Source organism: Chinchilla lanigera, unplaced genomic scaffold (assembly GCF_000276665.1).
Source record: "Chinchilla lanigera isolate Chin_1 unplaced genomic scaffold, ChiLan1.0 scaffold00076, whole genome shotgun sequence".
Classification (NCBI taxonomy): domain Eukaryota; kingdom Metazoa; phylum Chordata; class Mammalia; order Rodentia; family Chinchillidae; genus Chinchilla; species Chinchilla lanigera.
The window spans coordinates 938,013-965,986 of record NW_004955477.1 but is presented as its reverse complement, the minus strand read 5'-3'; the positions used below and the strand labels follow the sequence as shown (position 1 = coordinate 965,986).

At 40.9% G+C, this 27,974-nt stretch overlaps 1 protein-coding gene across 1 annotated transcript; it reads right to left on the bottom strand.

Moving 5' to 3' along the window:
* Positions 1–25: 25 nt before the first annotated feature.
* Positions 26–26,347, bottom strand: LOC106146396 (putative DMBT1-like protein; the record flags this gene model as incomplete). The annotated part of the gene is made up of 12 exons (XM_013503020.1): positions 26,278–26,347; positions 16,343–16,372; positions 15,541–15,570; positions 14,661–14,978; positions 10,378–10,410; positions 9,000–9,029; positions 7,239–7,301; positions 4,162–4,212; positions 3,585–3,623; positions 3,058–3,123; positions 1,096–1,413; positions 26–87 (listed from the first exon to the last, which is right to left on the bottom strand). Coding segments are annotated over exons 1-12 (1,104 nt in total), but the record flags the coding sequence as incomplete, so codon positions are not given.
* Positions 26,348–27,974: the final 1,627 nt, after the last annotated feature.

Below are 27,974 nucleotides of genomic sequence, written 5' to 3'. Positions count from 1 at the left end.
ATGAAGATGAAGATGAAGATGATGAAGGTGCTGGTGGTGGTGATGAAGATGGTAATGAAGATGATGATGATGATGACAATTCTGCTTCTATTTATTAGGATAAGAAACAGTCAGTTAAATTATGTTTTAAGACAGTAATTCTCAAAGTGTGATCCCCAGACCAGCAGTGCTTTATCATCCTAACCTTGTCAGAAGTGTGAATTCTCATACTCCACCCTAGAGCTACTAAATAAAAAACTCCAAGTGTAGGGTCCAGAAACCTGTGTTTTAATAAGTTGCGAGGGGATTCTAATGCACAATTAAGTTTGAACAACACTACTTTAGGATAAAAAAGAGATAAACTGAATGGCCCCATGGTATTTCTGAGGGGCAGAAGTACTCTGAAATCATATATGTATAAAGTTTTCAGTTTTGCATTTTTCTCTCATACTTTGTGAGGACTCAGGAACATAGTTTTAGCAGAGTATATCTGAGATCAAGGGCTGTTAATTGTAGTCTGCAGTGGCCACAAACCAGTCGTGTTATGCCTGCAGCTACTTGGTGCTAGACTCTCGTTTGGAAAGATTCTGCACTTGGGGTATTGGGTGCTATGAGCTAATTCCTAACTTCTTTGCAGCCAGTGTCACACTTCAGCCTGGAATCTCCCCAAAGACTCACTCCCAAGGATACCAGGACCTAACCTAGGTCAGCTGCCCAGAAGGGGGCCATTCAGACCAGGATTATGGGGTTCCCTATAGGACAAAGTGACTCAGCCTCCTGAGCTGCATTCTGAGTTGATCTGTTATGGAGGGTTGGTATCAGCTGGGAACACCTTATAAGCTTCAGACAACAATGGACCATTCAAACCAGCCCCTGTGAATTACTTAAAGCTTGATTTGATGGTTTTATTTGTATCCTATTTCCATTACATATGTTAAACAGAAGCTAGGCAGAAGTCAAAGTAGAATGGGATGTAGAAATCAGTCTTCCTTGGAAGGGCAGGGCTTGCCTTACTAGAGAACTTGTTAGCGTAGAAAGACAAGATGCCAGCCCTCCCAGCAGGAGTAGCTAAGCCATTCTGCACATGACTCATTTAGAATGCAAAAGGACCCTCACCAGAGCAGATGACTCCGGCATCCTCTTCGTGGCTACAGTTGTGAGTGAACCAGCTGTCATGGGTGCACAGGGACAGGCTGCTCTCTGTGCCACTGCAGTGTACATTGTCTAAAAGGATCTTTCCAAAGCCTGGGCCAAAGTGGGCACCAAGAGGGGCAGACAGAGCAAGGCCACACCCAAGCTGCCTGCACACGACCTGTGCCTCTGGCAGGCCCCAGCCTTCATCACACACTGACCCCCAGGTCCCCTGGTAGGAAACCTCCACCCGTCCAGAGCACCTTCCTGTGCCATTCACCAGCCTCAGCCTGGGCCAGCCCTCTGTGGAGACAAAAACAAGAGTAAGTGTCAAACTTACCTTATTTGCCTGGAGTGTTAATTAGATTTTCATTGCTGTGACAAAACACCTGAGAAAAACAACTTAAAGGAGGAAAGGGTTATTTTGGTTTACGGTGTCAGAGGTTTCAGTCCATGGTTAGTTGACTCTATTGTTTTTTGTCCTGTGGCAAGGCAGAAACATCATGGTAGAAGGCCATCATAGAGGAAAGCTGCTTATCTCATGGCCACCAGGATGCAGAGACAGAGAAGAACCAGGAACAAGATACACTCTCCCAGATTATGTCCCCAGTACCCCACTTCCTCAGTTCCATTCAGCAAAAAATTAATCTATCCATGAGGTCAGTGCCCTTGTGATCCAATTTTGCAAACTCCCATTTGATCACATAGGTCTTTGGGGAGACATTTTGATCCAAGTCATTATACTTGGCTTAAAAAGTAAGATGAGTCTTTAAGTTACCTGATTTATAAGAGTGCTGTAGGAAAGAAAGTACATGATAATTATGCTACCACGTGACAGGCTTTTTGCTCGTCACAAAACAAAGCAGACAAGGTGTTAGAATATGTTATTTTTCGGGGCTGGGAATTTAGCTCAGCGGCAAAGTGCCTGCCTGGCAAGCGCAAGGTCGTGAGTTCGGTTCCCGGTACCGGAGGAAAAACAAAAAAAGAATATGTTATTTTTCATGCTTTGGTCCTTGACAACAGCAAGAAAGACACAAATATTTAGGAAAGTGCTTTTCTATCCATGGGGAAATTGATTAAATTTAGAAGTATATTCCAAAAATAGAATAACTTACAACAGTTAACAACAGTGAAACACACACATAAATATACACATGTATATCAAAATGGATTGATTAAAAATGTGATATTGGGGGCTGGGAATTTAGCTCAGGGGCACAGTGCCTGCCTGGCAAGCACAAAGTCATGAGTTCAATTCCCGGTACTGGAAAAAAAAAAAAGTGATATTGAACAAAGAAACTGTATTGCATAACATATAGAGACTAGCATAATCTGCATGAAAAAAGAACACACAAAAATCATATAACCCAGATTGTAAAAATGTGAAAATGAACTATGAAGATAATATAAAAGGGGGAAGGAGGGAGGAGAGACTGGCTTGGGGGCATTACTGAGGCTTCTTACCTATCTATCTATCTATCTGTCTATCTATCTATCTATCTACAGTAAAGGTGGTTGAACCCAGAGCTGCCCACATGGTAGGCAAGTGCTTTACCACTGAGCCACATCCCCAGTGTTGGGAGTTTCATGTGTAGCTATTTCATTTCTTGATCAGAACAGGAAACCGGTATAACAAAATGTAAACATTGTCATGTCCAGGTAGGGGGATGTGATATTTAGATCTCTTATTCTTTGTATTTTCTGAACTTTATAGTGTCTTCCTTGGAATAGCAAGAAAGTAAAGCTGACCAGAAGCTAAAGCAATCTGGAAGGACCAACTGACCAGCCCAGTTCTTTAGGCCAGGATCCATTTCCTCTCACTATGGAGCTTTCCATTGTACCTCAGCAGCCCCCACCTCTGCCACTCCCTGGGCTTCTTTCCTGGCATGGTGATTCCTCTTTTGCAGTTGATGAGAGCAACAGTGGTACCTGAGGAAGCCTGCTCACCTGGTGGGCTGAGCCGAGGCTCACTGGCTCTGCGATTGGCTGCTACAAAGTCAGCCACAGGAAGAACTGAAACAACATTGAAATGGAATTAGGAATCAAGGTCCATTGCCTGGGATGGACACAGCACACATCAGAAAAGGACTCAACTGACAGCTGGCAAAGGTCCACCAGCTAGTCCATACCTTTACCCAAACATCTGGACTAGCCACATGTTCATAACGAACTGCCAGGTTTCAGAGGAGGTTGGAGTCAAGTTTAGGTGCCCAGCAGAAGGCTCCTAAGTGTTATCCTCGTGCCTCCCTCTCTTTAATCTTGCATCAACTCCAGGTTTTGCATGAGTGTATTCAGCAGTAGCAACACGAGTGACTAAAAAATTTGGCAAAAGTTGTGGAAATCATGATAGTCATAAAGACTTCTTTGATGACCCCAAAGGACATTATATAAGCTGGTGCTCCATCTGCCTGTATGTCCCATGTGCATGGTAAGGTGTCTATCTACAGGACTAATGATGGAGTCACTGCTCTTACCTGACAAGACAGTTGGCAACTTTTCATTATCTACTGTGACTGAAACATAAAAAATATGTATTAGAAGCATCTGGCTTTGTTCATTTGTGCACATCTGAAATGCTAACACTTCCCTGTGAAGAGGATGATTGTACATAGGGATGATTGGCATCTTTCAGAGTGATGCCTGTGTCTCTTGAGTGGAGAAATCCACCTCCATGACTTACTGCCTAGCAGGATTATTCATAGTCAAGACCAAAGCTGACTCAATAAGAAGCTGAATGCCCAGTCCACACATGTACTACATACACATTCTTTTATTCATTCAACCAACATGTATTCAGTGCCTATAATGTGGCAAGCACTGTGATGGGTGCTAGGATTGTAGTCATAAGCAAGACAGGTGAAAGCCTTCCTCATTCAGTTATAGTCTGATGCTGTAGGTGACATCTCATGTTCTCCCTACATCCCTTGGTATTGAACTTGTCCCATTCCTGAACATGAATCATTCTTTCTATGGGCTTACAGGGCCAGATGTGGCATACACAATATATCACACTTAGTTTTTGTTGTTTTAGCTCATAGTTTACTGACTTACCTGGTGACACGGTTGGGTGGTTAACATCCAGGACAGCTGAAGCTGATGGAGCTTTTAGAAAAACAATGCAAGGAAAATGACTTCTGAGATTTAATATTGAATAGAAAGAGAAGGACCCTCTTCACCTGCTTCACATTTCTTGGACAAGAACTCAATTACTTTTACACAGTGGCTTTCAAACAAAGAATTTTAAAAGGAATAGACAGCTTTGAAAGCATTATTCTAGGCATGAAAACATCCCATATTGTATGGTTTCATTTATACAAAATATCCAGAGTAGCTAAATACACTGAGACAGAAAGCAAACTGGTGATGGCCAGAGGCTTGGGGAGGAGTAATGACAAGGTGGTCATGGCCGGTGGAAGCAGCTGAAGCACCATGGCCTATTCCCCAGGCCGGCAGCCTCAGGACAGAAGTCCCTTCTCCCCAAGCAGTGGTATCTGCAGGGCAATATGATGTGTGGAGGGTCACACTCACTGGGCACTGACTGCACACCAGGCTGTTCATTAAGTGCTTGATAGGGATTCACTGACTTAATCATCACCATAACTCCTTGAAATAAGTGATTGCTCCATCTCGATAAAGAGACAGGGTGAGGTTACATAGGCAGGCGGTGGTACAGGGTAGGTTCAAACTCAGCATCTATGTGTCTTCTCTGAGCACTGCACTGCAGCTAACTGGAAATTCTACTGAGGCTTCGAGAACACCCTTATGTAGCCACGAGAGCTAAGTTTCTTAGACTTTAAGGGATTATTTTGAAACAGGGTCGCACTATTTGGCCCACACTGGCCTTGAATTTGGGGCCATCCTTCTGCCTCAGCCTCACAAGTGCTTGGATTACAGATGTGTGTCAGCACACCTGGAAAAGAGGGCTAAGAATTTTTAAAAGTGGACTGAGACAGGAACAAAGTTAGAGGTGACGTTGATGAAGAGCTGCTGCCAATTAGGCTATGGAGATATGAGTTTAGGTCAGTAAGTATGAGGATTAGAAAGACAAACTCCTTCTTCTCTTAACTTCCCTCATCTCTAAGGGGTCCTCTTGATTTCTGAATAGGCAACATAGCCAGTCAATATTTAATAGGATTTTTAATGTGGTTTAGATGACAGTTTAGAATAGTGTAGAGATTAAGCTTTAGGTCTCCAAAGTCAGATTATATGTGTTATCCTTCCATGAAATCCAAGACAGGATTAACCTATTTGAGCATGAGTGTCCACATTAGGAAAACAGAGATTATAGATGATCCCACATCCAGCTGTTGGGAAGATCAGATAAGAAAACTCTCCTGAAGCATTCAACATAGTGATTAAAATGCATTAGGCAATGCTGTTTAATAGAAATTAAGTTGGATCCATTGCATATGTAATTGTAAATTTTTTGGTAGGCAAATCTTAAAAAGGGAAAAGAAAGAGTTGAAATTAATTTTAATAATACATGTTATTTATTTATTTATTTATTTTTATTTTAAAGACAAAAGGAGGGAAACATTAACAGACATACAACATTTTACTAATACATGTTATTTAATTCAATGTCTCTCAAATATTATAATTTCAATATGTAATCAATATAAAATTTCAATGAATAATTTTACATTCTTTTTATATAGTTCTACATCTTTTTAAAAGTAACTTTGTTGAAATATGTGATTGATATACTAAAAAATTGTATCTGTTTAACATATGCAATTTGATGATTTTGGACATAGACATATATCTGTGATAATATTACCATAATCAAGAGGATAAACATATCCACTACCTCCAGGAAGAGTCCTTGTATCCCTTTTGTGTGCATGGTAAGAACCTTTGAATTGTATCACCTTAACAAATTTTTAATGCTATGCTAAATAGCTGCATAATGCTATACTATTAACTATGGGCACCATGTGTACAGCAGATCTCTAGAATTTATTTATTGTTTGTAACTGAAACTTCCTGCCCATTGTGTAGCAGCTCCCCACTTCTCTAAGTCTTTGAAATATCCAGAGTATATTTGACACAGACAAAATATCTCAATTCCCACTAGTTGTGTTTCAAGTACTCAGTAGCCACAAGAATAATGCAGATACCAGGGCTTATTAGAGATTATCATTGGCTTTGTCAGACTATAGGTTACATGATGGTAAAACTGAAGTGTAAGCAGTTACACATGACGGAGTAGAGACAGCATCAACAAGCACAATGACAAAATGCAAATGGACCAAAATGTATAATAGATATTGGGAAATGGGAAGAAAATGTTCAAATAAGAAGGGGAACAAGGGATGAGGGAGAGGGAAAGCAAGGGAGGGTTAAGAAAAAAGAGAACAGAAAGAAAAAATGGAAACAAAGCTTTTGTAAATAAGGAGGGTAAAAAGGGATTGGAGGGTAGGGGAATGGGAAAAAAAGAAGGTTCAAGATATATCATGTACAAATTCCCTATGATAAATGCTGTCATTATATATATCTAAAATGTACCAATATAAAAATGAAAATAGACCTTAATGGTGACATTATTAGTCAGTTCAACATGAGTAGGAGGAGGCATGCTTCTCCATGTGACTCATTTGGAAAAATAATTAAAATTTCCTGAGCTGTACACTTCCCAGACAGTAGGTAGATGCTCTACTTTATTTCTTTAAATTCAAAAGATATAACATGACCTTTAATAGTTTTTCTTTCTCTAACACACATTCACTTCTATGCTTACCTTTTTTCCTCTCACTCTTTACATATGCAGTGTTTACATTATTATGACCATGTATACATTGGTCACAGTGGTCATGTAGTATATTGTATTTCCTTTCTTGTATTCTATGTTTCTTCTTTTCCTTCTACTTAATATTTGCCCTGTTTTTTTTTTTTCAGAGAAGCCTTAAGTTACAGTGTTTTTTGATAGTAAACTACAGATAATCAAATATAAAGTGAAGCTGCACACCATGATATCTAGATCATCTTGGTCTGTTTTTTCTTAAGTCATTTGATTTCAAATGAAACATTACCAGTACTAGAGATTGTGTAGCAGAACCCCTGGCTACCACTATGTGTAGTTTAGGAGTTCTACTCAACCCTGTCATGGTGTAGGTAAAGTGTCCTACCTGATGATGTTGAACTTTCATCAGTTGTAAGAGGGAGTTGAGTTGAGATGGCAACAGGTAGAACTGGAATAAAGAAGCATCTGTTAATAAGCAGCAACAGTTCACGGTGATTTGAGGGAGGTGCAGCCATCTAGGGACCCCCTGTAACCTTTACAAGATGTAGTTTTGCATCAGCTCTGAAGCAATCACTGCATAGGCAACAGTAATGCTAACCCATCTCTTAGCCATTGATCCTCAATCCTCTTGGGCTCAGTAGTTCCCTTTCCTCTCTGTCAGACTCAAAGTCCAAGTGCCAGTATTTGGTGTTTTGTGGTGAGAATTCTATCTTTTTTTTTTTTTTTTTTTTTTTGTTTTTTCTCCGGTACCGGGAGCCGAACTCATGACCTTGCGCTTGCCAGGCAGGCGCTTTTGCCGCTGAGCTAAATCCCCAGCCCCGAGAATTCTATCTTTGGGCCTAAATATTCTCTCTGAGAATTGGTCTGATGGTTTGGATCCTCAGGATCCCTTGGTGTTTCTTTCACTTGTTCTGCTTGTTTTACTGCTTAACCTGTTTCATTGCTGGCATTTCTGTTGAGAGGTGTTGCACTATTTGTACGTGTTGAATTATTCATAAGTGTTGTGCTGCATGTAGGTGGTTCATGTTCTCTCTTACTCATTAGATTGATTCCATGCCATATCTTAGCAGGGGAATTCCTCACATTACCTGTAATGAATCTTGACAGAAAAAACTACAGTGGATGGAGAGACACTGCTATCTATTTGTATTGACTTGAGTGCCTGCTCCCTCTCTTCCAGCGCACCTTTCTCCTCTCCACTTGTAGCTTAGATCACTCTGTTTCGGTGTGTGTCCTGAGCGACAGGTTCATTTCTGAGCCACTGAATAAAACCAACCACAGAAATTTATTTCAAGTACAAATATAGTAGGCAGAATATTACCCCCTCTCTCATCTACCAAACTTGTGAATATGTTAAATTACATGGCAAAGAGGAAATTAAGGTTACAGGTGGAAATAGGCTGCTAATTAGCTGCTTTAAAATATATCAATTATCCTGGTTCAGATGCAATCATAAGGAGCTTACGAGTAGAAATAGGAGGTAGAAGAGATTAAAGATGCTAAGCTGCTGGCTTGGAAATAGCAAATTAGAGCCAAGAGCCGAGGAATACATGTTTCTTCTAAAAATTAGAAAAAAAAAAAAACAAGGAAATGGACCTTCCTCGCCCAGAACTTCTAGAATGACCATGCCTGGCTGACATGGTGCTTTAGCTGAGTAAAACACTTTTAGACGTCTGACCTCCAGAACTACAAGGCAATAAAGTTGTGTTGTTTAGCTATCAAGTAACAGCAATGTGTTATAGCAACAAAGGGGAACCCATACAACAATAAGTAGACATTATATGTGATCAAATGATCCTTCTTCCAAAGAAAATTGAAACACTTTATTTATAAAAACTGAGAGTTTGTACACTTTCAGAGCAACTGGTCAAGCTGAAGGTTAAAGATAGTAATTAAATGTACATTCAGAATGGTTTCCAGTAGTTTTTCAAAACAAAGATATTGTTATCTCTTTTTTTAAAGGAAGTCAATGAATCTACAGGAGTGACACCCTGAAAATCATTTCCACACAAATTCATCTACAGAGGACAGGTTGTGATGAGTCACTCAGTGAAATACCTTTACAGCATTCTTTCATCTACTTCTCTCCTAAATCTGGATGGTAAAAAGACATTCCAGGGAAAACAGCACAAAAATGTTCTCTTACCTGATAATATGGCTGCTGAATTTTTATCACCTATTGGTACAAATAAATTGAAATGCTTATTATTCAATGAAATTTGGTAATTTTACTTGATCTTCATATTGATTTTCAACAAATCTTCAATGTGACAGGACTAAAATATACATTGTAAGATATAGTAAATTCCCGATGGAATGCAGCTCTGTGGACATGAATCTCAGAAATATTTGCTGAGCTGGTTATTTTGAAGACATTCTAGTGATAAAAGCCTTTACGTACAGTACTTTCCATAGTCTATGGCTGCTCTCTTGCTATCCCAGCAGAGTTTGGTGAATGTCACTGCACTCTCTGGCCTATGAGGCCTAAAATGTATACTATGTAGCTTTTCATAAAAAGAGTTTTCTTTGTGTAGTTTCTACATGTGAAATGAAAAAACTAGGGCAAATATTAAGTAGAAGGAAGAGAAGAAATATAGTCTACAAGAAAGGAAATACAATATGCTACATGAGTGCTGTGACCAATGTATAAGGTCATAATAATGTAAACATTGTATATTAACTTAATTAGAACTTGTGATATAATTACATATATAGTATGTATTGGAAGGCAGAAAAATAAGGACTAGATCCTCATCAAACTAAGAACTAATCAGACAAGATCTAAAACTGAAAAGTCAGTAACAATATATGCATGTGGTTTGGAAATACGGATGTAAACATCCAAATAAGGTGATAAAAGATATGAAAGAAGCTGCCTCTATATGCAGGAATAAGGTTGAGAGATGGGGTAGGTTTGTTTGTTTCTTGGTAATATTCAGGCCTTTTAGTATTGTTTGATTTTTTTTTGAACTATATAACTATTAAAAATAAATTTTTAGAACAAAATATTTGTTCTGACCTTAAATTAGAGAATTAAACACCTAAAAACTGTGTACTTAAAGTAGTACCAGGAACATTGTAAACCTCAATAGAAGTCAACTTTTGTCATCATTCCTTGTCTATGATGTCATCTAACGTAGATGAAGCAGTATGGAGTATTTTTTATTCCCCTCTTTATAAGGGGTGAAGTTACTTGCCCATAGTCACACTAAGTAAGAGGGAGAAATGAAACTAAACTCAGATCTTTTGTTGCCAAATGCATTGTCTTTTCCTCACCCCAACGCTCGGCCTTGGCTCATACACAGGTTTGTCTTGGATGCATTCCCATTGGGTTTACCAGCTGACTCACCAGGTTTCCAGCCACCAGGAAACTGATGCAAAATTTGTCCTAAATATGTACCATCTTCTCCCACCAAATGTGGCTCAGCAATTATAATAAGAATTTGGTTATAAAGCAAAAGGAAAAGTTGTACCAAATAAGAACAACTTATTTGGTGGGAATTCATCATGAAAATACCTCCTACCTTGGGGCACTGCCAGTGATTCTTCTGTGTTCTCTGTGGGAGGAAAGGTTGAGAATTAGATGGCTGTTGGAACATCAAGCAGCTAATAGACGTAGGGTCACAACCCTTACCCAGTTACCTTGGGTTCCAGAGAGTGTGAATGAGCATTTGCTAAACAGTAACATGAGAAACACAAACAATTTACCAAGATTTCTCCTTTAAATTGTAGTAGGAATTATATTACTACATAATTACTTGGTGGTGAGAAGTAACCCAACAGCATTTTCAACAATGGTAAGGTTACCTTAATCACCTAAGAATGCAGAAATGGCAAATAATGATCATCAAAACCTAATGTTGAACCTCAAACTTCTAGAAAAAGAACAGAAAGTCAAACCCAAAGCACTTATGAGGGAGGAAATTATAAAGATTAGAGCAGAAATTAAGGCAACTAAAAAAAAAATACAAAGAATCAATGAATTGAAGAGTTGGTTCTTTGAAAGATTAAATAAAATTGACAAGTCCTTAACCAATCTTATCAAAAAAGGACAGAAAAGTCTCAAATCCATACAATTAGGGATAAGAAGAGTGGAATCACAACAAATCCTGCAGAAATCCAGAAGATCACCAACACCTACTTTGAAAATCTGTATTCTGATAAGATGGAAAGTGCAAAAGAAATGGACATATTTTTAGATACATGTGAGATACCAAGGTTGAATCGAAAAGAAAATTTTAAGTAACCCAATATCAGTCAATGAAATTGAAGATGTAATTAAAAACTACCATGAAAAGCCTGGGTCCTAATAGATTCACAGATGAATTCTACAAGAAATTTAGAGAAGGTCTGATATCACTACTTCTCAAACTTTTTAATGAAATTGAAAGGGAAGCAATGCTCCCAAACTCATTTCTGGAAGCAAGTATTACCCTGATAACAACGCCAGAGAAGATTTCAATGAAAAAAGAGAGCTACGGGCCAATCTCCTTAATGAATATAGATACAAAAATCCTCAATGAGATACTGGAAAACAGAATGCAACAAATCAAGAAGATTATACATCATGACTAAGTAAGATTCACCTCAGGGAATCAGGGTTGGTTCTACATGCACAAATCAGCTACCCCATCTTTGACAAAGGGGCTAAATACTTCACTGGAAGAAAGATAGCCTCTTTAATAAATTGTTCTGGGAAAACTGGCTTTCCACATGCCAAAGATTAGACCATATTTCTCACCATGCACTAAACTAAAATTGAAGTGGAACAAAAATCTAAAAATATGTTGGAAGATAAAATAAATAAAACTCGTGAAGACATAGGTATATGAACAAAACCCAAACCCACTGGAAATGTTACAAAGAATTAAAAACTGAGATCTCATCATATTAAAAAGCTTTTGTACAGCAAAAAAACACCAACAGAATGAAGAAACAACTCACAGAACAAGAAATATTTTTTACCAGCCATTCCTCAGACAGAGGACTAATATCTAGAATATATAAAGAACTGAAAAAATCAGACTCCCCCAAAATTTAAAGACCTAACCAAAAATGGGCATCTGAAGTGAATAGACACTTCTTAGTTGAAGAAGTATAAACAGTAAATAAACATTAAAAAATTTTCAACATTACTGGTCATTTGAGAAATACAAATAAAAACAGCACTGAGATTCCATCTCACACCAGAAGGAATGGCTATAATCAAGAAATCAACCAATGTTAGCAAGGCTGTAGGGGAAAAGGAATTATTCCCCACTGTTGGTAGGAGTGTAGATTGGTGCAACCACCATGGAAATCATTATGGAGATTCCTCAAAAAACTAAAATTAGATGTTCCACTGACCCAAGTATTCCCCTTCTTGGTATCTTCCAGAAAGAATTAAAAGCATCATACCACAGTGATACATGCACACACAATTTTTAATACCTAAGTCTTGGAAATAGCTCAAATGCCCATGGATGGATAAATGGATAAAGAAAATGTGGTTTTATATACAGTGGAATACTACTCTGTCATAAAGAAGAATAAACCTGAGACATTTTTAGGTAAATAAATGCAACTTGAGACCATAATTTTAAGTGAAATAAATCAGATACACATATTTAAGTATCACATTATTTCTTTTGTGTGAGAAATAGAAAGGGTAAATAAGGACCAAAATGGATGATAGATATTGGGAAGTAGGAAGAAAATGTTCAAATGGGAAGGGGAACAAGAGAGAGGGGAAGAGAAAGGGAAGGAACTGGAAAGCAAGAGAAGAGAGGAAAAATGGAAACAAAGCTTTTGTTTAAAATAAGGAGGGCAACAAGGGTTGAAGGGAGGAGAGGGGAATGGGGAAAAAAAGAACCAAGTAATATTACGTACAGGTACAAATCCCCTATGATGAATGTGATCATTGTGTATGTCAAAAGTGTACCTGTAAAGTTTATTAGAAAATAATGACAATTATGATCTGGAATTTGATCCCTCTCACCAGGTACTGGTTTACTATTTTCTCACACCCTGCCCAGACAGATGCTGGCACAGAAAATGTTGTATAGAGAAAACAAAAGCATGAAATTACCCGAGGTGGGCTTTAAATACTCAGTTTCTGTTAATAAGTAGGAAAAACAAAAGTTCTATTTCAGAAAAGGGTAGTTATTTATGGAGATGGTTAATTAAAAATGGATTTTAGAATGAAAGAAATGACTCCCTGAAATAAAAATGTTGACTCTCTTAGTTCAGATGACTTTGATGAATCACCAAATGCATAAATGGTTAACACACTGTGTCTCATGACACATGCTAGATCAATTGTAGTTGATGGTTGTGGTTATAGTCTGAATGAAGAATATTTCGCCAAAGCCTCATGCACTCCTAGGCAGTGCTTTTGGAAGATGATCGGGTTGTGGGAGCACCATATTCAGCAGCGTATTCATTCGGTAACTGAATGTGCTGTTAGGAGAAGGGATATGATCAGAAGTGGGTCACTCAGGCGTGTGACCTGTAAGGCTCTGTCTCCCTCCCTTGCTTTTCCCTGGGCTCTCTACTTTCTAGCTGTCATGACATGAGCAGGTTCTTCCATAGCACAGTTTCTGTCTTTGAGCCCGCCAACCACAGACTAAAACCTCTGAAACTGAGAACCAAAGTAAACCTCTCCTCCTTTAAGTTGTGTGTGTTGGGCATTGTGTCCTAGTAAGGAGAAAAGTGACTGACACACTGCAGTATGACCGCTGTAACATGCCCAAACGGTATGCAAACACATTTCAACCACAGCACACGTGGACCCCAGGGTTGTATAGAATAGATTGTTCAGGTGGAATTGTAAATCCTAACCTACATAATTTAAAAAAAATCAAGAATAAGAAAGGCAGAAACTAAATGAAAATCAAACCAGTACATACACATGAACACACCAATAAAGAAACAGTTTGACTTGACCTTAGAAGCTAACTCATTATATTCATATTATGTAGATACAGTCTTTCAGGTTGAGAGCAGCTGGACATTTTGGCTAGTGATTAAGTAACTGCTTAAAGTACACTAAAGGAGTTTCCCTGATTGGCACACATATTTATGTCCTTACTATTAATAATATGTCATATGTTTGACCATGGTTCTCAGTTGGGGTAATTTGCCCCTCAAAGGGACAATTGGCAATACCGGAAGACATTTTTGAGTGTCACAACTGTAGTGGGGTATTATGGTCATTTGGTGGGTAAAGGTCAGGGGTGCTGCAAAATAGCTTACACTACACAGAACAGTGCCCACCTGGCCCCTAATACGTAGAATGCTAAGACCAGGAGCATCTGCACTGGGCTGGTATTGATAATTACTATTTCTTCAATGATTTATGATTTGTAATACATAGACTGAACTCACAACAAACAGGACAAGCTGGAGGTATTCTAATTTATAAACTCTTCCTTTCATCACCTTTACTAGACTTGCAAAGTTTTAGTGGTTAAAATCTTTATCTCTTTTTGAACACAGTGTTCTGAAAAAAAGGTAGAGCACACCCAGTGAGTGATTCATCTCACTCTTGATGTGCATTTTCTTTTCAGCAGGTATTTTCAAATCTAGTCCTCATAATAGAACCACTGATATCTTCTGCTGGCTTTCCCTGCATAAAATCCATTTTGGTATCATAGTAATTTTCTGAGTTCAGGTCAGAGTTCTGAAATTACTGACATCTCTTTACTTTTGACCCACACAAGGGCAGGCATGGCTTATGATTACATCTGTGCGAGTATTGCCAGTGGCATCGTAGAGATGCAACCTGGGTAAGGAGATGTGTGCTATCAGAGGGAAAAGTGGCTGTTACCTTCACAGATGACACTGGCGTCTTCTCCAGCACCACAGTTATGCACTCGCCAGCCAGCATGGGGACACTGTCCCAGAAAACTCTCTGTCCCGGTACAGTCCACATCATCCAGCAGAAACTGGCCTTTGCCTTCACCAAATTGTGCCTCAGTGGGGGCTGCGAGAGCACGCCCACAGCTCAGCTGCCGGCACACCACATCGGCTTCATGCATGTCCCAGTGGTCATCACAAACTCTGCCCCACTGTCCACCGTAGAAAACCTCCACTCTCCCAGAGCATCTGCCTGACCCATTTATGAGTTGCAACTGTGGCCAGTCTTCTGAAAATACAAAATATTGCATGTTAGGAGAAGAAACATATTCTGCATCAATCCATGTTTAATCATGCCTCCACCATTTATTGTGCATACGCTGGGTCACAGTAGATAGCACTGTGATCCTTGTGGTTAACAGATGTCATAGAGATTAGAGTCTAGATTGAGTGTCTGGAGGAGATAGTCAGGTTCATCTAAAATTAAATGGAGATTTGTAACTACATCAAGTGCCAGGAAGAAAGGGAGGTGCTCATAATGTTTTGAGAATGCATAATGAGGCATGACGGTTGAAGTTTTCTTAAGTGATGACAATGTGCAAAGCTTGGAGAACAGTAAGAATGAGTTAAGTGGACAAAGAGGAGTGGGAAGAGGAATGACCCTTACTCAGTGCGTTAATCAAGACAAAACAAACCCCACAGAGCTTCATGAGTGAGGTGAATGCATAGGGAGCCTTGGGCAAAATCATCCTCCTTGGTAGTGTCTGCATGGTTGGACATCTACCACCAGCCAGAAGCACATAACCCACCAAACCACATCACATAAGGAGTTAAAAAAAACTTTGACTCACCACCAGGAAATGCTGTTAAGATTTTAGCATCTAAGAACAAAGAGAAATAAGTAATGTATCATTGCCTTGCAAAATTGTCCACCCAAGTTTACTAGACAAACATCAGCATGCATATATTGGAAGGGATATTGAAATAACAGCATGCTTTGGGGATACATACTCAGTAGGTTCTGCATAGCAGAAATTGAAGAATTGATTAGGTGTTCAGGTGCTTAGTCATTTAGTACAGATTGCTTTTTTATACATTTGTGCAAATATTCCTTCTACCGGACAGGCAAGGGCCAAGTGCTTAGAGAAGTGCTCACTCCTGTGGCACTCACAGGGGGATCGATTTCGAGGAAGGAGGACTTTGGAGGGCTCAGGTTAATAAAGAGGGACATGTTTTTTTCCAAAGTCTCTAAATTTTCTGAATGAGGATAGAGGGACATAATGTCCTGGGACTACACTTACTGCCTTTCCAATCTCAATGCATTATTTAGGTGTCTGAAGTTAGGATTTTCCTTAGTCCAATCTGAGTGCAATTACATCCCTTAGCGATAATTTATTACACCATATTCATATCCTCATCTGGTTTTCTAAAATGCATTTTGACCAAAAGAACAAAAGTTTGGGGAGAAAATATTTCCATCATAGCTAAAGGTAGGGTCACTTCCTTTTGCATTTCTGTCCTTTCTGAATCTTTTGATTAGATTGTTTGTCTTCTGCCCCTCCCCACCCCCTGGGTTATACTGGTAACCACGGTCAGTTTACTGAGAGCATTTTGGGGTGTTCTGTTAATGGAGTACTAAAAAGTGACTCTTACCAAAATCTCCCAAAGTTTCATGTTCATATTCTATGAGAAAGAAAAAGAAAATGGACTATAACTTGAGCCTATTAAAGATGATAAAAATTCTTTAATGTCCTGCACTTGCTAAGGGGTTTGCTGTTGCCACACTGCCATGATCCCACTGAGAAACTTCAGCCTGGTATTAGTCTTATATAGGGTTATTTCCAAATGGCTGGACTTTGCCCTCTTGGAAGGAAAGTTTTTTGGACCATGTTAAGTATTTGTTGAAACACACACACGCATCAATCTAACCTTCATGCTCAGGAATAGTTAAGGACCTTCAACTGGGGTTGGTTTTCTGAGTTCCTCACCTGAGTTTGGGGCAAGAGACACCCACATGCTAAATAGGTTGAATCTTCCTAGGAGGTGAATGCTACCCGATGTTGGGTATTTCAGACATTGTCTTCATAATAACACAAATATGGTTTTATTGTAAGTTGAAAGGAAAACTTTCAGTTACTTTTAAAGATAATAGGATTTCAAAGGGAGTCTCTGGTTAGGGCTTATGATCTGTGGGGCATTTATTTTAGAGATACTACAGCTGACTAGTTCATTGACATTCCCCTCTTACAGAGTCAATTACTCATTTCAGCAATTAGCACTCATTGAATTTCTGCCAGCCTCAAGAGAAGGAGAGGAGTTAAGGAAATGCAGTGAGGGAAGTGTGAGTTTTGGATATGTGGGAAGGTGTTTCTGTAGGCTCCAGTTTAGGCAAATCAGAGCATCTTTGCACGAGGATTTTCTGCATCTGGGGAGCTTGCCAGGGCGCAGGGTGTGTGGGTGTGTTGGAAAGGGAGTTCAGTTAGGTAGAAAGATGAGGCTAGTAGCAGAGCACTGAAGACAACTCTGAATATTTGTGAATTTTGCTGAAGCTCAGGGCAATTTTTCTAGGGTGTAGGCATATTGATAGTGAAGTAGAATACTAGATATGGAGTCAACAGGCTTAAATATTTTCCATGTGGCTTTGCTCAAAGCACTTAGCTTTAACCTTGTCCCTAGATCTGTTCACTTATTTGCAAAGCAGAGATCATAAAACAGGCCCACCTGAGCTGTCATGGAGTGAGATGAATAGAAGATGATTTAGAAAATGGCAAGTGGTATGTGACTATATGGAATTCATATTTCGAGGCTGTCTCATAGGCAAAATCATTTAGAGATTTGGTATACCTAGCCTTACAGTACATGGCATGCTATGATTCCAATGACAATTCTGTAAATATGTCAAAATAGCAGATTTACAAGAAATTCGGTTATCCCTTTCAAAATGACAGGGTAAATTTAATAAAGTTTAATCAGCGGATAGTCAGAGGAAAGTATTGGGGGAAAATGGACCTAGGCAAGGACTTGGGGAAGGAGCTACAGAAAATTTGTTTTCATAATTAAAGCAAATCAATTATTAATTAATAAGTAATTATTAAGACAAACATATGCAACTGTACATGCTTGATTCTAAAAACTTCCTTTTTATTGTTGAGTGTGGCACTAAGCCATCCCTGGCCCTTTCTATAATTTTCTATTTTGAGACAGGATCTCACTAAGTCACTATGTGGCTAAGGGGGTTGAAGCTGCATGCCTCCAAGCTGGGTTTCTTAACCTAAGCAGTAGTAACATTCTTGGTGGTAGGGAGCTGTCTGGCATATTACAGGATGTTTGCATCCCTGGCCTCCACCCATAGATACTATCAGCTCCCTTACCCTCTGCTGTGACTATCAAAAATATCTCCACACATGGCTGAATGTTTTCTGGGGAGGAAAATCACTTCCAGTTGAGAACGATTACACAAAACCGTACTTCAGAAGTGCTTTTAAATTCCCTGAGGTAAGATTTATTTTTAAAATAGCTTGTTCAATGGACTCTTCTCCACTCTTCTCTTCTTCCCAGGATGCTTGGCCCAAGGTCATGCTGCCTAAGAGAGCAGCAAAGTCCTCCTTCTGCCCCACCAGTCTGTCTAGAGCGCCCAGATGAGACAAAGCACCTCCCTGTCCTGCCCAGGCTAAGGCCTCACAGGAAGGGCTTTGGGAATTGTTTGGCACATTCAACCCTAAGGCAGAATCTAGGGGCCCAGGAGGTGAGAGAGCTGGGACTGCCTTTCCCCTGCAAAATGGTGAGAGGCCTTGGAAATGGGTGTTTCTTGGACCAGAGCTCTTTTACATCCCCTAAAACTGCTCCCAAGACAGTGCTTCTTACATTGGGTGGGTTCATATCCCTGCAATCACCCAGATGGGAATGCTGCATTCTTATGAAAGCTGGCATATGGAGGAGGCTTTGGGTCAATCCCACAGGACAGAGATATTTCTGCTCACTACTAGATCTCAAAAATCTCCCACAATAAATACTTGTTGAGTGCTTTAGGTCTTGGTTACTCGATGATGCCTCAGATCCCACTTCCTGGAGTGTTGAACTTGGAGGTGCAAGCAGGAGAGTGAGAGAGAAAGGACTTTGACTTAACCAGAGTCAATGGCTGAAGAGCAAGAAGGGGTCATTCTTCCTCCTCTTTCTCTTGATTCTATACTTTCGGTCCCTATCCAAGATCAGTTTATCAGTGACACAGCTGCTCTATCTCTAGAAGATTGATTTTCTTAAAAAGCAGAGGGATCAGGCAGAGCATCATTGGTAATCTGCTTTTCAGGCTATGGAATGATAGGCTGATGATCGGAATTAACAATAATGATCTTAGCATCACTATGAAAGGCACTATGATTATTGTTTTGATGATTCTATTTAGTTAGAAAAGGACTGAATGACATGCAAAAAGCCATATTAGGGGAAACAGAGGGGAATACAGGGAAAGGAGTTGAAAAATACTCTTGAGGATGAGCTCACTTCAATCCTAGAGGACCTGAGATCAGAAGGGCCCTGCCCTTTCTTCAATGCCACATTGTTGCTGTCCTGAAATTCTTCATAACTCTTGAAAAAAAGTTACATAACTGGGACCTACCAGTTATGTAGCCCATCCTGTGCCTGGACTGAGTCTTTTCATTTCAAACCTAACATTCTTTTTAATGTGGTTACTGTTGGCTTCTCAAGAGAACCAAAAGGATTGGGGTTAATATGGCAGATCTAGCTGCTTCCTATATACTATAGGAGAGAGGTTCCCTGTGAGTGTCTTCCTTGGGAAGGTGACTAAGGCACCAAGCAGACAGGGCTTTTGTGCCCATCAAATGATACACTGCAGAAGTATTTTCTAACATTGGGGAGAAAGGTGGAAACTCAGGTAATGACTGGACAAAGTAAATAGGTATGCCATTAGGCAAGAGCATGAATCATTTGTGCATGTGGAGAAAAGAGAGTTTAGCAGTTCTGAAGGATGTGGAGGAGGACTTGCCCCAGAGTGACAGCAGTGGGTGAATGAGCTATGGAAGGGCAGTGATGGCCCTGACTTGGAAACTCTCCCCAGAGTCCAGATAAGCCCGCCACATTCACACATGTGCACGTTTCTGTGAATTCTTTCTAAATGTTTATTTTAACCTCCAGTGAACATAAAGAGCAACTCAATGCAACCAAAATGACCAGGGTTATCCTATATAGCTGTTCATGGATTGTCTCTATTGGTGGGCTGCTTCTTTTGTCCCTATCCCAGTACCATATATTTCTTTCTTGGGACTCTTGTTTTACAGTCTAAGGAGGCAATTCAATCCAAAGAATATTTACTGGACATTATTATTGCTAGCATGTGTAAATGTAAGATCGATGAGTAAGATACCCTTCCTGTTGTCAGGCATTCCCAGCCTAGAGTTTGTAGCTAACACTGCTCTGTACTGCAGTAGATGCTATTGTAAGGATGTGTAGAAGGAACAGGAAGGAGAAAGGCTTTCCACAACAGATGGCCCCTATGCTGAGTCTTAAGTGTAAGAAAAGACAATGCCTGGCTAATAGGAAGGATGGATTGCTGCCAGAACCTGCTCCTAGCAGAAGTACTGGAGCTCGAAGCCACAGCCACGTTCCAGAAATGATGTGCAATGAGGTGAGAGTGCGTTGCAGGTAGGAGACCAGGGGGCAGTCCACAGCATAGTGACAGTGAGTGGTCAGCGGGGCCAGAGCATGAAGGCCATATGTGTCTGCACAGAGTCCTCACTGAACAAAGACAGCCATGAAGGGCCAGGCTGTGTTTTATAAGGGCAATGCTCATGGAAGTTGGAGGATGGACTGAGCAGGGATAGACTAGACACAGAAGAGGCTGCCGTGAGGTGGTTGGAATTGCCTGGGCAGAACACCTCAAGGAGGTAAATTAAGGCATAGGCAGTGGAAACAAAGAAGAGGATATTAAAGCCACATTTCAGAGGTGGACTCTGTGCAGTCTTTGTGGAGCTACTGAGCGTGGAGGACCCTGTGAGGGCCACAGTAACTTAGCTGAGCACCTGCTTTGCCGATTGCCCTGAATCACACTTGCAGGCACCTTTGGATGGCAAAATTCATTCCACGCTTGCTCTTCTGCAGTGATTTCAGGTTCAAGTGGGAAACCTGCTCAAGATATCACAGTATAAATTATTTTAAGTGAAGTGCAAAGACCTCTTTGCTAAACTTGCTGCACATAGGAAAGTCCAACACCTAGGCCTCAGAAGTGCCGCCATCACAGACATCAGTGGCTGCCTGAGACAGTCCATGAGTTAGTGGCCAAAGGAGGAGCTGCCCCCGCAAGAGTTCAGGAGATGGACGTTGCGGATCAAGACAACTGCAAAAATGTGATTGTTCATCCCCATAAAACAGACTTCATTTACCTTTTGCTCATTGCCATACATGGGGTCCCAGGAAGGGTGTTTGTGTGGGTGGTGAGGTAGAAGGAGGAGAACAGGACCACCCTGTAAGATTTCAAAGTCATAACGCCAGGCACGGTGGCACACATCTGTGGCCTACCTACTCCGAGACTGAGACAGGATTGCTTGGTCTTGGTATTTCAAAGCCAGGCTGGGCAACACAGCAACATCCTGTCTCAAATAGAAGACAAGCAAAAACAGCCCCGACAAGCAAAAACAGCCCTGTCAAACAGGAGTCATTTTCTTCAAATGTATTTCCTAAGGCTATGGAATGGGTGAATAATCCATAGGAAAATGAACTATAATATTGAGATAAAACCAGGAGGTAGGTTGGGACAGATTTTGAAGGACTTCCAATGGCAGGCCAGGTCTTGGACTTAATTTTGTAGATAACAGGAAGTTGTTGGAAGTTTCTGAAGGAAGGAGTAAGATCATCGTGTTTTTGGATAGCAGAGCATTAGGATGATCCACCCTACTGGACGAGCAGGATGGATTCCAAGGTGGGAGCCTAGAGGTGGGAGAGGAAAAGAAAGAAGAGAGCCTGAGCCAGGTGGTAGCAATGGGAGAAGACTGAGGAAGGGTGTGAGAGACATTTTGGAGGTATCAGTAATGGGTCTGGCCAACTAATAGGAAGTAAAGGAAGATGCAGGGTGGAAGGCATCAGCACAAGCATCCAAAGCCCAGTTACAGGACAGGAAAGGTGACCCTGTAGGCCAGAGAATCATAAAGGGTGGAGACCTTGATCTGGAGGGTCATATGAATTTTTTGTTTGTTTGTTTGTTTGTTTTCAGAGACAAACTCTTGCTGTATAATCTATAGTGACCTTGAATTTGTCAACTCTTTGGTCTCAGCCTCATGAAAGCTGGCATTATAGGTCTGTCCACTGCCCGGGCAGGACAGCTTAAGGAGGTACATTAAGGCATAGGCAGGCATAACACTGCTCTGTACTGCAGTAGATGCTACAGTAAGGATGCTATAGTAAGGCTCTTAAGCAGGTGCTCAGCTAACTTCCTGTGGCCCTCACAGGGTCCTCCATGCTCAGTAGCTCCACAAAAGCTGCACAGAGTCCACCTCTGAAATGTGGCTTCATATCCTCTTACTATACACGTAGCTAAAGGATCATAGGGTTTTAACCATTGCTGGTCTGGAAGCAGATTAGATCCTTGAAAAGATGCATAGACTAGAGGGCCAGATTCTGAGTGAAAAGGAAGATGATGGGCCAGCCAAGGCTTGGCCGGAGACCCAGGAGGAAATGCAGAAGGCTGTGCCACAGGGCTAAGGAGGAGCTAGGGCCTGGGCGCAGGGACAGCTGCGCAGACTGAGGCCACTGGATTGTGAATGAAAGGCCGGTGGACATTCTCCCTCAAAAGGAACATGTTCAGAAAGACGATGGGGTGAAGTAGAGTGCACAGGGTTAGAAAGTGAGGAGTGGGAATGTGGCACTGTGACTCCTGGGCAGAGGCCGGCCGTGAGGAAAGGGGACTTCCAGAGGGGTTGCAGCAGGGATGATTAAACCTGACTCTTAGTGTTTGTTCTTTGTTTGCTTGTTTAGTGTTGTGCTGGGGATTGAGCCCAGGGCCACACACATGCTAAGTGTGTGCTCTATCACTGAGCTATCACAGTCGTGGGTGTCTGATACAGAATATCATTATTTTCCAATCTTGAGGAGGACACAGCGTACACACAGCAGGAGGCTCCTCTTTCTCCTACGCTGCCCCAGCCCCTCCTCTACAGAAAGCCAGAGGAGCCTCGGAAACTGGAGGTATACCTTGTCTATTTTGCTTGGAGCATTTGGAGAGCACTATTTGTATGCATATGATGAGGGAAGATTTAAGACTAGGCTAGGAGCTGCCTGATGGCTTAGAAAGGAGGGTGGCGGTGAGGGCAGGGGATAGGGTCTGCAGGGCTTCTTTGGGGATGAGAAAAGGGTGGATGAAACATGTTGATCTTGTGTGGTGTGTGTGGTGTATGTGTGTGCGTGTGTTTGAGAGAGAGAGAGACTGAATGTGTATAATGAGAGTATGCATGGAGTTATGTGAATAAATGCATGAGTGTGAGTGTGTGAACAGAGGAGCATGAGTGTGAGTGTGTGTCTGTGTGTGTGAATGTGTGTGTACTCAGTGGCCCCTGGTGCTGTCAGCAGAGCTGGGCAGCACTTGCCCCCAGGTATATGAGATGGCAAGGCAGCTGTGCACACCTGCAATCTCATCTCACCCGAGTGGCAGCAGGGCCTGCGGGTGGTGGTCCAGGGAAGCAGAGGCAGGCAGTGTGTCGGTTGGGGATGAGCGGATCATCGCTTGATCGGAATGGGGTTTGTAGAGAGTATTTAACAACATTGCTTGGATTGTGCTGATGAGGTAAGTGCTGCTGCGGAGAGCATCACATTCTCCAAAACAGCCCTTTCTCCAGCCCTCTGTCAGCAAGTTGCTCTTTGTCCTCACTCTTCCTGTAAACTGTCCTGATAGCAACTGAGCTCTCATACTCCGCAGGTTCCCTAAATCTCTTCCAGTTTCAAGTGGCCCCTAAGGACCTGCAGGCTGCCCCTGGGGATTGTTCTTGGCAGGCCACACTGGCCCCATTGTCTAAAGGTTCTTGTGCAATTGGCCTGAGTGGCCTGATAAAGCTTACTAAGTCATATCATGTCACTAATCCTGGCTTCCTGGAAGCTTGAGGACACCCTCACCCACTACCTGTAGGGTGTTGTACACATTTTGGGGAAGAGATGTGGTGAAAGCATAGACAAAAGGTTTGCAAAGGGAGGCAAAGATACATCCAGAAGCCAGGGAGAGAATGTTCCCATTGATTACCTGAGACTTGTAAATGGCGTCTGCAAGATCTGCTGAGCCTCCTAAAGAGCCTTACATTTGCAGCAGCTCACAGGAAACAGCCTCATGATCCTGTTATTTTCATTTTGGAAGGGTCTCATGAGCAGAGATAAGTCATGGCTGTGATATTCTTGCTCACTGTTTTTCCATTCATTTACCCCAGCTGTTTACATAGCACCCTCTTTTGCACAGGGAACTGTGCTGAGGACAACGGCATTTGGCAGAAAGCTGGCAAATTCCCAGGAAAGCAAATAAGGCCAGGAAGAGCCAAGTTTAATATCGTAACTGGATTCTCAGAGTGCCGTATTCCACTTGGTAACTGCTACCACTGGAGCCGGTTTTTTCACTGGAATTTGGTGTTTCAGTGAGATAAGAGGTGCAGTGGGACCTAGGGACTGACTCTGCCCTCCCAGTACATTAGCATGTGCATGTCAAAGTGTAGGCTTAAGAGAATTGCTGGATTTGAGGGCAGCTTTTTTACAGCTCCCCCAAATCACTAAACTCATGCTAGACTTGGGATGATCTCTCCAATGCCTAACTCTTGTCCTAAATCTTTGCACACTTGATCCCAGACAGATCAAGTCACAGGCCACGTCCACTTCCTAAGAGTAGCATCAGACCAAACTGTGGGTGGAAGGCAGAGCTCACTGAGATTCCTTCTGGACCTGGTCAGATGCTGCTCATAACCATTCCTATAACATCTCCAATGCCCACAATGTACTGCTCTGAGCATCATAAAACTCGGCACCAACTTTGCCACAGTAGAACAAACATGATGAACTTGAATTCTGAATTCTCTCAGAAATTCCCAAGAGATAATATGTGTCAGAAAGTCTCATCACTTTCCTGGCACACATGGCATTTATTTCACAAATTCCCGGGGTGCATACTTGAGTAGTATGGATATACTGAGAGAAAAAACTTCCTTCCCTGATGTATTTTTAAGCTGAATCTACTGCTTAAAAGTTTCTACTGAAATATTGAAAGGGAAAATATTTTGGTTTCTTAGGGGAATGGAGACATCAGGGTAATATATTCTGAATTGGAGAATTTCTATTTTTCTTTCAGTTTAAGACATGTATTTTGTAATTTATAGCATCTACAAGCAACTAGTACTAACTGAGTATTTTCTATGTCTGAAGCACTCTTAAAAGTGCTTTACCAATAAGATTTCAGGAAATCCCCTTCATTCAATGCCTTATACTCTTCTTACATGAAAGGGTTCAGCATGGAGATTCACAAGGAATCTCTTCTTACGTAAAGAGGTTTAAGGCAGGATTCAGAAAGCACCCAGTTAGGACTGAAACAAGCCCCTCCTTTGTGGCCCTAAGTTTTACATTCCCAGGTTTAAACTTCTTAGGACATAGAGATGAGAAAAAAGGCCTAGAATCAAAGAATTTGAGAAATCCCTGAAACCCTTCTTAAAACGCTAGTATGTCTTGATAAGTATATTTGAATATTACACATAAACACATCCATACAATTACTGGCAGGATAAAAAGAGTCAGTATGAATTTTACCCTCTTGTATGGCCAGTGAGTTACGTATTTTTTTATAGTTAGTAAGAATTATATTCAAGCTATTTGTTGATCCATAGTATTTCCTAATTTTTGATTTTGTCACTACAAGTCAAAAATCTGTGTAATAGAGGACTTTCTATTTTCCCCCAAAGCTACAAAATAACAATTAAAGATAATGAAAATTAGATAAATGTTTTAAGTTAATTTGATTCCAAGTTAACTTATAATTTCCTTAAGAGGATTAGAGGTGGAATACACATTAAAATCAAGAATATAAATTTGATTAATGTGGCTACTATAGAAAGGTTCAGATTTTCAGATTAGAAGGCTTCATAAATTAAGTTCAGATAATATTCTATATGGTCCAGTATTTCAAGATAAAATATATTTTTACTGCATATTTTCCTACTTCACTTAGGAATGGCAAAGAAACCATGACTGTAATTTGATACCCTTTCTACTAAATATCAAAATATGAATACATAAACCATTTTAAACATTTGAACATTTTAAAACATCTTATTGGATTATCCCACATTCCTTCTTTATCCATTTCTCTCTAGACTCCTACAAACAGAGCCATATTTTACAAGAGCAATCAATTGATTAGTGCTTTGTTCACAGAAAACAAATCTTGCAGAAAATATTTGACCCAGCCTCCCCAAAATTGATCATGATGCATACACAATCATCACAGCAAACTCGCCTCAGTGATTGGATTACATTAAACAGAATAAAAGCTCCCTTTTCCAGGACTTCCCAGCTTCTGACAAGAGCAGAGCAAAATAGCCCTGGGGCATTAGTTGCCATACCTGCGGCAGGTAGAACAAAAGCCTGCAAGAACAGCAGCCAGAGGAGGGGGGTGTGGCAGCCCATGGTGGGAGGGCTTCCAGCTGCTGGCCAGCCTGAAGTTTGAGCTTTATATGCTCCTGGCTTCCGCGGTGGGGTGTGCCTGGGCAACCTGACGCTGTTCTCAGGCTTGGATTGGCAGGTGCTCAAATCAGGGGACAAATCTCTTGTTTTGGCATTTTGAGTATGTTTGCTATGCAGGAAAGAGTGATTCTGCCTGTTAGAGGCATCTCATGGAAGTATAAATCAGGGAGAAGAAAAGGTAACAGTGCACTGATACCTGGTTAGTAGGTGGAATCCTCCACTCCCTTGGGGCAAGGTAGCCACCAGAAGCTCTAGATCCCACCAATGGCACCATCTCCTTTAGTACGTGGCTGCTCCCAGTGAAGAAGCTGTTGCAATTCTGCTCATCTTTCAGTGCGTAACGCCTGCCTCTTTTTCTGCTGCTTCTCTTTCCTTGAAGTTTTCTCCTTACTTCCCAGGGACACATGTGTCCCATTCTCTAATTCCTACAGCACCCACTTGATCCTTCTACCCACACTCAGTATATTCTGCCTGGATTGTCATCACTACCATTTTTAGTTTTAGTGTTTTCCACCCTTAGCTTTCAAACTTTTTGAGGGCAGGACTTTTCTTTAGATTTTTTTATAGTCTAACTTATAATGTCACTTACTTATAACATACTTAACATGATGCCTTCTACTTAAATGTGTTGTATTGAACTGTGCAGTATGTACAAATAGATGATGTTCAAGTTATTGCTTCCCTAACAGGTGCTTTCTCTTTTGATTGATGACTTGTAGTAGCAAATTATCCCATGTCCTCTGGGAATTCTTTGCTCTGGGCCTTGTATGCAGGACATTGAAGAGAGAACATACTTTCTGGAACATATAGCTAACTCCATATTCCTGTAGATGGAAAAAGGGTAAGAATGTTTTGTAGATCCTCAGGTTCTGAGTTGTGAGAAGGAGTTTTAAGAGAGCATTTTTCTTACCTGAATACTCTAACCTTACTTTTCAAGGCCACTCTGCCAGTTGAGTGATATCATCACGTCCAGCGGAAATGGCTTCTGGGCCTCAGTGGTGGATGGAAAACCAAAAAATATCCAGGTCCACATGTAGTCATGATGGCAGTAATAGGGTCATGAGGAGAACAGAGAAGAGAGGACTTGGGTGTGGAGGCCTGGGTCTTGTTCTCTATACAGTGGTGCTTCAGTTCATGAATGCTTTTGTTTGCAAACAATTTGGCAAAATTTTTTGTTGTTTGCAAACTGCATCAGGTGATAGACATGACCGGCATTCTCCCCACACAAACACAGACATGACCATCGTTTCCAAAATTGTACAACACATTGAGTTTGAGGACGAGATACCCCTGGGTTGTGATTTGGGACGATCATCTTGGCTTCACGGAGTTTGGTTCTCTCCAAACAGTGAGATAATCTGCCCTGCTCTGCTTCATTTAGAGGGCTGTTGGGAGGATAAAATTAGGTATATTAAAATTTACACTTTACACAGCAAAAAAAAATTGGCATTTCTTAATAAATATTCTTGTAACAGAGGTTTTAAGGTTTTCTGACAGCCTCTCGTGTTTTTAGATCATAGAAAAAGGGCAGAGTGGAAGCCACGTTATGTAGACAAAGATAACTGTGCCGGCATTT